The sequence below is a fragment of the Pseudoliparis swirei genome, chromosome 24, assembly GCF_029220125.1.
Source record: "Pseudoliparis swirei isolate HS2019 ecotype Mariana Trench chromosome 24, NWPU_hadal_v1, whole genome shotgun sequence".
Classification (NCBI taxonomy): Eukaryota; Metazoa; Chordata; class Actinopteri; order Perciformes; family Liparidae; genus Pseudoliparis; species Pseudoliparis swirei.
In genome coordinates this window covers 21,572,012-21,583,109 of record NC_079411.1, presented here as the reverse complement: position 1 = coordinate 21,583,109, position 11,098 = coordinate 21,572,012, and the positions used below count along the sequence as shown (strand labels likewise).

At 43.8% G+C, this 11,098-nt stretch overlaps 1 protein-coding gene across 2 annotated transcripts; it reads left to right on the top strand.

Moving 5' to 3' along the window:
- The first annotated feature begins 5,002 nt into the window (after positions 1-5,002).
- On the top strand, positions 5,003-8,075 carry krt94 (keratin 94). 2 transcript variants are annotated; one of them, XM_056408532.1, is made up of 7 exons: positions 5,003-5,498; positions 5,752-5,834; positions 5,957-6,113; positions 6,251-6,412; positions 6,581-6,706; positions 7,329-7,549; positions 7,669-7,880. In XM_056408532.1, the coding sequence occupies exons 1-7, from the start codon at positions 5,073-5,075 to the stop codon at positions 7,682-7,684; spliced, it is 1,191 nt and encodes a 396-aa protein (XP_056264507.1). In that variant the 5' UTR covers positions 5,003-5,072; the 3' UTR covers positions 7,685-7,880. The 2 variants fall into 2 exon arrangements, with proteins under 2 accessions (XP_056264507.1, XP_056264506.1); XM_056408531.1 differs by having other exon boundaries at positions 5,004-5,498; positions 7,787-8,075.
- Positions 8,076-11,098: the final 3,023 nt, after the last annotated feature.

Sequence of the window (11,098 nt, the reverse complement as noted above, 5' to 3'; positions counted from 1 at the left end):
TTTCAGGCAGGACAGCTTTTCACTTATTAAGGTCATGTAACTTTGGAACTGATTGACAGAACACAGAGAGAGGCCAACCCTTTAATATTTAAGCCTGTGACACCTCTGTGATGATGTTATCGTAATGTGGTGCAGTGGTTATTATAATCTAGAATCTATTGATACTGTCACGGTGCTATTAGAGTGGACCGAAAAGCACGACGCAGACAGGAGTAACAAAGATGACTGTCTTTAGTTGACAACAGGCTAGGTCAAAACCAGGAGATCAGTCCAAGAAGCCAACAAGTCCAAAAAGGGGCGGGGCAGAGAATCAGAGGTCAGAACAGGCAGGTCAGGAATATACACTAATAACGCTGGAGAACTTAGCACGAAAACACAAGACAATCTGGCAGAGGACAAGTGAGGGAACCTAAGTAGACGGGGACTAACGAGGGAATGGGCAACAGGTGAGATGGGCATGAAGACCAGGTGAAGGTAATGAGGGACTAACGAGGGAGTGATCAGAGGCAGGTGAAGGGAGTTGGACTGACGAGATGGAAAGCAGGATCTGGAATGACATGATAGTTAGTGAGACAGGATGAAAACAAGTAATAAAAAAAGGAAGGTGTGGAGCTAAACTGTTACAGATACATTCATTTATTAACTTTTTGATTTAATCATCACGATTTTTGTACCTGTAACGTGGTGCTTTTCAGGTGAATGCTACCATTAGCATGCTAACATGCTCAATACAATGATGAAGGTATTGTTTACCATATTCATTACCTTGGTTTAACGCGTTAGTGCTAAATACATCGTACAGCTGAGGCTGATCTGGATTCCATCAGCTTAGGCCATAAACCAAAATATTGGACATATTGCACCTTTTTTCTATTTGCTTGAGTGCAGATTTTTAGGGAACAACACACACTGTGTTGTAATAATCACCTAAGATAGACCAAATGTTGCATGGGCACAATTCAAGTTATATTATATCTATGTTGATAATCATGGGTCCTTAATTAAGTTGACAACTGAACAGGTGGAATTCCCAGCGGTGGTTGTTGGGAGGAGCTCCGAACCTCAATGTGCTCGAACAAAGGTGCATCGCTTTGTCAAGTTGACATGTTGTGATGTTCCAAGTTAAAAAAAAAGGAAGTGGCCCATTTGTGAACGGGAACGCCAGCCAACTCTCATTCCCGCTGCACAATGCCACCGACTCCCAGGACACGACTCATCCGCGCCGAGGTGCAGGAATCCAAACCATCCGGACCGCAAGACAAAAGATGAGATTCGAGCACGGGAAGTGACACGTACGCTCCGCCGTGCTCATAGTTGCTATGCTGCAAACAAACATGGGATAATTGTATTATTGTTTTGAGACGTGGTGATGTGTTAAAAACAGTAGACTCTGTTTGTGTATTAAATAGAAACCGTCCCTCTATTCTTTGAGGCTTAAAGAAGGAAACTTGGGACAAAACATCATGGATGAAGTCACTATTGGTGAAAGTAACCTCCCTGTTACAGTTCAGTCTGAGTCTATACTTATCTGTACTATAACTGGTGATTTGGAACAGATTTGTCCACATGAATTTTTCTGAGATATTTGCTACATACCTTTGAATAAAAAAGACATTACATGTCATTTAGCTGACGCTTTTAACCAAAGCGACTTAATTGTCACATGTATACACCGTAGACACGGCTACAGGGAGCAACTGTTAAGTGTCTTGCTCAAGGACACATAGACTAGGGCGGGGATTGAACCTCCAACCCCCTGATTGCAAGACGGACCTGATAACCACTGACTCACAGTCGCCGAATACAGCCCAGTGCCCTGTAATCAATACATTACATCAGGACACACATCACACACAAAATTGACAAGCTGCACCATGAAAAGAGAAAATCAATGCAAAAGGTGTCTGACAGATTGCCCCGTCTGACTGGCTAAAGTTCGCATTTGTTTTTTACTGAGGAATCTTACCTTCAGTTGTAATCAGTAATCGGGGTCAGGAAGCATTTTGATTTTAAGAGTCATGCAGTTTATTACTCATCATGCATAAAAAGCAGAAAGGACACGTATAGACAATCTAAGATGTCTGTAAAGTTAGATGAAAAGCTCTCAAAGAGTTACAGGATTTAAGGTTCTAAATCAGCATTTAGATCACGTGCGTTTATTTTCAGCTTCACTGTAACTGGAAGCCGCGCAGGCCTTTTTGCTTTGAATAAATAATCACTATCACAGACTTTGTTCTCTTACCTTTCCGAGACCCTAATAATGTGTTTGAAGATCACATGAGAAGCTGTAGACACAGTCATTACGTGTTTTACTCATTCTCCATAGTAATTAAAATATGACATAATATAAAATGGTGGCATTAATACTATGAATTAAATACCCCAAAAATACAAAGTGGTAGAGTTTCTTGCAAGATTGTAGAAGGGATTTTAAGTCAACCGTGTGCATGAATCATGAGGTTCTTTCTTAGTGAAGACACCCATATGGTCTCCAGCCCATGAGCACATGCTCGTTTGTCTTCGTCCTTCTGTACACAAAGCTGCGCTTCAGAAGACTGGAAGTTGCTGAGTTATACTGGGAGAAGTGTTAGTTATTTACTTCCTTCCAGTCTTACACACTCTTGGAGTTTGTATTTATTTTACTGATCTATTTTCCATGATATTGTGGGGTGTTCTTGTTCTCAGTGAGGAGTAATTTTTTCTCTCTCTGTTTTCATAATGTGCTGACAGACCCACTGAGATTATACACAAATAAACTTAATGTGACTTATTTTAACTCCTATAAGGCAACAGAAACCTGGGACCCACATATTGAACATATTGGTCTTTGACCCATTGGCCTATAGCTACATTCCCCAAACCACAAAAGGCTGATAAATTGTTTCTCGAAAAAAGATACGAAGTCTAAGGAATAACCTTTGATTTGAACATGCTGGGAGAACATTGGTATCACCCTCATGAAGCCATGAAGCCGTAGAGCCAGTTCCCGGGTAGCTTATAGCTAAACTTAGCACCAAGAGTGGAAACGGTCTTCACAGTGGCGACCTGAACTCAAGGGCTTCTCTCTGCAACTATTTTACAATATTATTATTGTTATACTCTTTCTGTGTGCATAACACAAACTGCAGATACAAGCTGTAGATTAGTGAACTTTAGAGGTGTTCTGGCGGAGCTAGGTTAGCTGCTTCCCTCTGATCCGGGCTTGCTAAGCAGCTCACAAACAAAAGAACAAAAACATTGCAGCCCACACATCTAATGGGGGTCAGATGCTATATCTGTCCATCTAAGTATCTGTGATCTAGATATCTTTTATATAGATAGATTATCTGCGTTTTTGGGACCAAACAGGGACCGAGACGAACTACCCATCGGAGACCCGTAGGCTACATACCTTGATAGAGTTTTTTCATTTGATTTTTCTTCCCGCCACTAATAGGAATGCTGAAGTGATACAAACCATTCAGCGCAACTATGCACACATCTCAAAACAGAGAAGAAAATAATACTTTTTGCAATTTCAGTTTAAATCTGTGATCGACTTCGGCCCTGCGAATGTGCTTCATGCTACTGGTTTAGCCTTTATTCTAGCGGGTTAGCTTGCTAAGCAGGGGCTCGAACAGCTAACATTTTTCTATCTTTTTTTAAATGGCGGTTGCCGATGCTGCATTGGCTCATGCGGTAGAACAATCACTGTACGCACATCCTCTTCTGCTGGAAGAGAACCTACTTTCAAAACGGCGTTCGAAGAACAACCATTGTTTCTAGTTCTTTAAAATAAAATGGATTCTTAGAACGAAGCTGTCAGAACTATGAAAAAGTTCCTCCGGTCAGAACATAAACATGCCTGATGTAAATGCAGTGGACTATACACACTGTAGCCTACATAAGGAGCATGATCTGCTTCAGCCTTTGAGAGGTGACGCCATGTTCCTCCGTCCCCTCCCCCCAGCTGAAACCAGATGTTTTGCTACAAGAGCAAGGAAATTTGCCAGAGCCCAACTCTGAGATGAAGAGGACACGCATACACACACAAAAACACACACACACACACATGCACGCACACACATTTGCCCACACACGTACACAGAAACCACAGAGCATCCCCTGAGGAGCTCATCTCAAAGAGGCCAAAACAAAGTAAATGTACTGCGTGCCCACACACACACACCCACACACACACACACACACACACACACACACCCACACACACACACACACACAGGATACAGGACTGAGGGGGGATGTCGTGTGTGATACGGTGAACAATGGAGTCTGACGAAACTCCCTTAAATGGGTTTGTTTGAAAATATGGAAAACAAACCTGGTTTGTGGTTCAAGGCTACACGATCATCATGCATCTGTCAATAAGTAACAACTTAAATTATTACAGGTCGACCGTAACGCCGTTAAGATCAAAGTATTCTTACAGTCTTACAATTCTCTTTTGCCTCTGCAAAATAAACTGTTCAAACAATCTCAAACAATTGTTCACGCAGCATGTTGCTGCAAACAAGAGATTCATTAAACCAGTGTGGTAGCAGGTACTTGTTAAAAAATATGATTTTTTAATTTCCCTGACTGTAACACAGACATATCATTAACGAAAGATATGATGAATGTTGACTCATGGTGCGACGCTAAAACAACAACACACCTTTTTCTATTTGCAAGGGGATACACATGTATGTTGAGATCAAGGCTTGACTGCAGGTATATGTGAAAGCACATCCAAGTCTTCATGCGGAAAGAGACGCAAACACACACTCTGAGAAAACCCCCACGGACCAACTGAGCCTCACACACAAACGCAGAAGCAGAAACACACGCACACACACATTCCATAACGCTTTCCTCACAGAAGTGGAAAGAAACCGGACCCTCGGTCCTTAAATGAAAACAAATGGAACTCCTGCCAAGCCCCTCGCTGAACGTCCCTCCCCCCCAAGCCGGACCCGCCCCTGGTCCAGCACTATATCAAGGGTCTGCCTCCCTTTATCGGACTCCACAGTCCTGCTACAGTCCACAGCTCTCTCTCCTCGTGTTCTCTCTTGACCAGCAGACAGTCAGCCATCATGTTTTACAGCCAGAGCATCAGCAGCGGCCCCCAGATGGCGAGGCAGAGCCGCAGCTACACGACGAGTGCGGCGCCACACAAGGCTCACAGTGTGTCCGGGTACGGCTTCAGAGGGAACCCGCGCATTTCCTCTTCAAGCGTGCGCACCCTCTCCTCCGGGTATGGAGGCGGCATGGGAGGCGGCATGGGTGGTGGGTTCGAACTGTCCAACGCGCTGGACCAGGGCACCGGGCACCTGAACGAGAAGGCCACCATGCAGAACCTCAACGACCGTCTGGCCAGCTACCTGGAGAAGGTCCGCTCTCTGGAGGCGGCCAACTCCAAGCTGGAGGTGCAGATCAGAGAGTACTACGAGCAGAAGGGGCCTGCAGCGGAGAAGGACTTCAGCCACTACTGGGCCATCGTCAATGACCTGAAGGACAAGGTAAAGTGTGTGCCGGCCTCGGCAGCTTGACATTCGGACACAAGTCAAATGTTTGTTGAGCTGTCAATGATTATGAAGGGAGGGTTTACAAGGGTGAAGTCAAGTGTGTCGGCATTATGCATGGCAATAAGACAGTGATGTAGCTAAGAGGCACTACATGGGAAATACGATATGTTAGTGTGTAATTCATAGCCTATGCTACCTTTGAGTCTTTCGCCCTCTGACTACTCCCATTGTTTCTTCCTCTCTATAGATTGCCGGCGCCACCATCGGCAATGCCAACATCCTGCTCCAGATTGACAACTCCAAACTGGCTGCTGATGACTTCAGAACCAAGTAAGCGGGAATCTCCATACGCAACGAGGCCCCCGTCGTTACCGTTGTTGATGTCAAACGAGAGGGCTTCGAGGGTTGTAGTTGTCTCATATCTTTGTTCTCTGCTCTCAAAAACCAATCAGATTCGAGCATGAGCTGATGATGCGCCAGTCGGTTGAGGCCGACATTGGAAACCTGAGGCGTCTGCTGGACCAGACCACCCTGACAAAGGCCGACCTGGAGATGCAGATCGAGGGCCTGCAGGATGAGCTGGCCTACCTCAAGAGGAACCACGCAGAGGTGACTGAAGCACATCCTCTCTAGCTATAAGGATGAAGGGGAACAGGAGCATGCTTCATCACACCTGTATCAAGACCTGTTTTAAATGCTGCCAAAACATCTTAATGCTGATTCTATATGGATATATTTTTGTTTAGGAGCTGGCAGCAATGCGCTCTCAGCTTACTGGCACAATCAACGTGGAGGTAGATGCCGCACCCCAGCAAGACCTCAACAAAGTCCTGGAGGAGATCCGTGCCCAGTACGAAGCCATCACCGACAAACACCGACGCGACCAGGAGTGCTGGTTTAATGAGAAGGTGAGAAGACTTTTTCCGTAAACAATCCCACCCCACACGTAGCAAATGACTGGGTGCGCGCCCTCTGTAATTACACATCATGACGATCTTCAAAACTAAGATGGGTGATCAACAAGACTTCTTCTTCACGACTGTGTTTTTTCTTCTTCTTTCTTCTGCTCGCTCTAGTCGACAACCCTCTCCAAGGAGGCGGCCAGCAGCACGGAGACGATCCAGACGTCCAAGACGGAGGTCAACGACCTGCGGCGCACAATGCAGGGCCTGGAGATCGAGCTGCAGTCTCAGCTCAGCATGGTGAGAAACAAAAACGCATCTGTTCAACATCCCACTGATCTTCCCTTATATGAGCAAACATTCCTGCGTCGCTGTCTTGTCTGGGGAACGGGGGAGGGGGGGGGGGGGCAGACGGTGCCGGAGGGGTAAAAGAGCAAAAGGGAGGGGAACAGGACGAGGCTTTATTAAAAGAATGAAGGGAGAGAGAGAGATAGATAAGAGGGTATGGGAGCTGTGGAGAAGGGAGGGAAGGGCTCGGTTTCTGGAAGACATAAAAGAGCTTGAAGAAAGCTCAAGGGAATGCTAAACCGAAAAATATTACTCCGGTGGATTATCTGTGCCCAGCTGGAGTAAATCATTTAACACTCCCAGCTAGAGCAGCACACGCTAAAAGAAACATGCATTCAGAACTAAGCACTAATCATTATATCACAAAGAAGAGATAATGCTTTAGAAATACCGACATGCGTCGGTGTGTGTGTCAGACATATAATCCAGGGCGTGGTCCCAGGCTGTATAGATTTACATCGTCACAAAAGATTGAGTCCAGTCAACTGGTTTGCAAGTACGACCTTCAAACTGTGTGTCAATGTGCGTGATATCAGATCTTTTTTCTTCTTCTTTTTTTCGCTTCCGTTCACAGAAAGGGGCCCTGGAGAACACGCTGGGGGACACGGACGCTCGGTACGGCGCCATGCTCGGCGCCTTCCAGAACACGATCAACATGCTCGAGGTCGACCTCGTCAACGTGCGCGGGAGCATCGAGCAGCAGGGCCAGGAGTACAAGATGCTGCTGGACATCAAGACCAGGCTGGAGCAGGAGATCTCCACGTACAGGAGCCTGCTGGACACAGAAGAGTCCAGGTAGACGCCATAATAATACAGGAGGACGGACTTTTGAAATGCACCATGTAGGAAATAATGACACAAATTCACTCATTATTTTTTTCCTCTACTTTTCTCTTCCCAATCCGTCATCCTAGACCGGCAGGTACGTAACTTGTGTTTTAACAAGACATTACATAACAGCAGTAAAGTCAAGTGTAATAAAAAGCTTCAAGCAATTCCAGCCTGATTTAATTTGTTCCTTCTTTTTCTCAGGAGGCTCGAAGACCATCACAACCACCACTGTGCGCAGTTCCAGTTAAGAGGTCCAGCTGGCAGGACAAGCTGTACTCTGACTCACACGCACACACACACACGCACACACTAATCAAATATAAAACACGAGATGAGTGAATCTGTACTGCAAGAAACTGAGATGTGTTGAAAGTGAAGCCCGTGTTAAAGTCTACAATTTAAATTTGCAATTTAAAAGAAAAAACTGTGTGTGTGTGTTTATGTGTTCGTGTGACCTGTCTGAAAAATAAAATCTGCTGGTGAACACACATTGGGTTGTTTTTCGTGACTTCAGTGATCTTTCAGCAACAATAAAAAAATGACGACATTTTTTCTCAACATCGCTCTGTTTGGTGCAGTCGTTACGGCAACATCATGACATGCTGGGAGGGGGCTAGTTGAGAGGAAAGGGTGAACAATGGTGAACAAAGCTCTGGTGTGGAAAGCATTAGGAGTTGAGAGAAATTACCGCACGGAGATGTCGAACTCGATGCTCTTTCAAAAAAATACCAAATAAAGTGAATGAGCCTGGGCTTTCCCCGAGGAGTTTCAAACAAGACACACCCAAAAGGTTGACTGATCTTTGCACCGGAGGTTTTCAACACAGTGTTACATGAAGTCAGGTCACCTAGTAACAAGACTCAGGATAGAAATACTGAGTGGGAACGCAAACACTGACTCCCTGAACAAAGAGAGTCATTGTGGACACGGTGCTATCAGTCCTGACCTTTGACCTCCTGTATGACCGATGATTGATCGCAAATGACCAAATGAGCTGTAATGATATAAAGTAGGGTGCGCCTCCTCGGAGGATGATAACCTAATATACACGCGTTATGTTCTTATATGTTGAGTGTGAAAGAGAAGGCAGGGAATTGTTATCTTGGTGTGTGGGAGAGAGAGAGGGAGGAGGAGGGAGAGTATCATTTGAGCCTTTGCACTCTGCACAGGTCAGCAGTGAAATCCTGTCAAGAGTTCACGATTCTCAAAATGTTGGTTTTGGAGAAGAGAGAGAGACTTTAGAGAGGATCAGATTGCAAAATCCCCCCTGAGAAGCTTTACTCGCCATATTTGGACTTGTTTTGTTGCCCATCTTCCACATTGTTTTAATGATCGTTGATGACGAAGCCCTTCCAGTTATGTCCGTTTTTATATTTACTTTATTCATGATAATGCACAATATGACATTCAAGGATTATTATTTTCATTTTTTTGTTTATGTGTTAGTCAATTTGAGTTATGTTTGTAATTTGACATGAAAAATCCAGAGCAGACGTCGTAGAAAAGATGCAAACTAAAGCCAAAATATCATGAGTTCTATGATGGTGACATTTGTGTTTAGATGTTGTGCATCCTTTTATTTTTAAGTCTCTTCCTTTTGTTTAAAATGTGCCATGATGGTAGTTGTTTCAGTGCTTTCTGTTTGAGATGCAGCACAAATGCTGAAGTTGGGATGCAAAGCAATGTGCATGTATACATTTTAAACCAGTATGTCAACAAATAAATACTGTATATGCATTGGAAAAAGTAAACTAGAGCATCTGTCGTTGATTATGATGACCTCATAATGAACAGATACAAGAACCAAAAGCAATCATGGTGGATTTAGGGTTCAATAATGAAATGTATAGTAGCAACAAAGTAAATATAGATCTATATAATTTGCTTTTTTGCAGAGTGTTAGATGATAAAATTAATCCCACTTGCACATTACGTTAGCCTAGTTTAGCATAAGGACCGGAAACAGAGGGAAAGTCCCACCTTGGATCCGTCCAAAGGTGAACAGATCCAGATTTTAACAATATTTTTTTGTAAAAATGACGTGTTTCTATAGACCTGCACATACATGTAAACAACAACCTGCAGAGAATTACTACCCTTTCGTCATTCTAGTCTATTTCCTCACAAAAGGCAGCTTAACATTGATGAATTTAAAGAGCTGGTTGATTTTCAAATGCTTTTTTTCACTCGCGTAGTTTTTTTAAATGAAGACATCCGTTTTTTTGTCAGTTTTATAAATGATTGACACCTCGCCCACATAATTGGAAGGATCATCTTCAATTTGTTCAGGATCCTCTGGGTATAATAATGAGCTGTCATCATAAGCAGACTGTGAGGACGTGTGAGTTAATGATGGATTTAATAGATAGGAGATCAGAGGAAGAGGTAAAAGAAGTCGACACTGAGTGGTAGTTAGTTTATTATTTACCTCCATGAATGGGCAAGCTATCTCCAAGTGGTTGCACAAAAGAATATGATAGAGAGCGGTGCCAAGTTGCCATTAGTGATTTCTGTATTTTCTGCCTGTCATGGCTGTCTGCCATCCAGAGACAGCCTGAAGCGGAGAGCGAGATCAGAGAGAAGAAGAAAAAAAAGATTTTACCCACTTGACATCTTGAAATACTTGACACAGAGTTCCCTTCAGTTCAATTAAGGACTCATTTGGATTACTTTGGATTTTTTCTCTCTTCTGCTTTCTATTGCAACTATTGAAACAATGTGCATCACCTTTGTAACAAGCATGTTTTTTACCTTCGCATTTAAAATGCGGAAGGTAATGTTTTGATCACCGTGTATTTGTATGCGTGCGTGCGTGTTATTCGCATAACTCAAAAAGTATTAAACCGAATCGCATGAAATTTGGTGGGATGATTGGTTATTATCCGGGGACCATTTGATTAGATTTTGGGATCGCTCGGGTCAAAGGTCAAGGTCAAGGTCATAAAAAGGTAAACATCTTATTTTTACCATAGCGCGGTCAGTTGTTATCCAATTGGCATGCAACTAATGCCAACATGCTCATAATTAAATGCCCAATCTTGTGATATGCGAAGGTATGCGCTCTACCGAGTGCCCGTACATAGTGTATTACTGCACGTAACAAAGTCCTTGCTGTATAAATAAAGGAAGGGTTGGAGATCACTTGAGTTTGGGCCTGCTGTGTTTCAATGTGGACTTTTCACAGTCAGCGTTTCATATCAGTGAAACGCCAAGTTAAGTATTAGTCATATCAGCAATGGTTAAACCAGAGGCCGACGCCCCGTATCAGCAGGAATGTTGACGCGGAGACAAGGAACATTCTTCACACCACCGGCGGACTCTATTCTGGAGCAGTGTTAGGTTTGACACACGCTGAGAGGAATACCAAACCTCTGAGAACCTTACTGTGAAAGTTATTTTTTAAAACTGCGCCCGAGCTGTAGCCATGGCGTAGGAACAGTTAAGAGGTAAAGAGAGTGGAGCAAGATAAAACACATTTCAGGGGCTTTCAGGCCCTGCCAAGCATGAGATAGA

What these genes read in the sequence shown, in the direction of transcription:
- krt94 (XM_056408531.1), top strand. Translation starts at nt 5,073, where the DNA reads ATGTTTTACAGCCAGAGCATCAGCAGCGGCCCCCAGATGGCGAGGCAG. An exon ending in GCTGATGACTTCAGAACCAA is followed by an intron (nt 5,835 to 5,956) that starts GTAAGCGGGAAT and finishes AAAACCAATCAG; the next exon opens with ATTCGAGCATGAGCTGATGA. An exon ending in TCAAGAGGAACCACGCAGAG is followed by an intron (nt 6,114 to 6,250) that starts GTGACTGAAGCA and finishes ATTTTTGTTTAG; the next exon opens with GAGCTGGCAGCAATGCGCTC.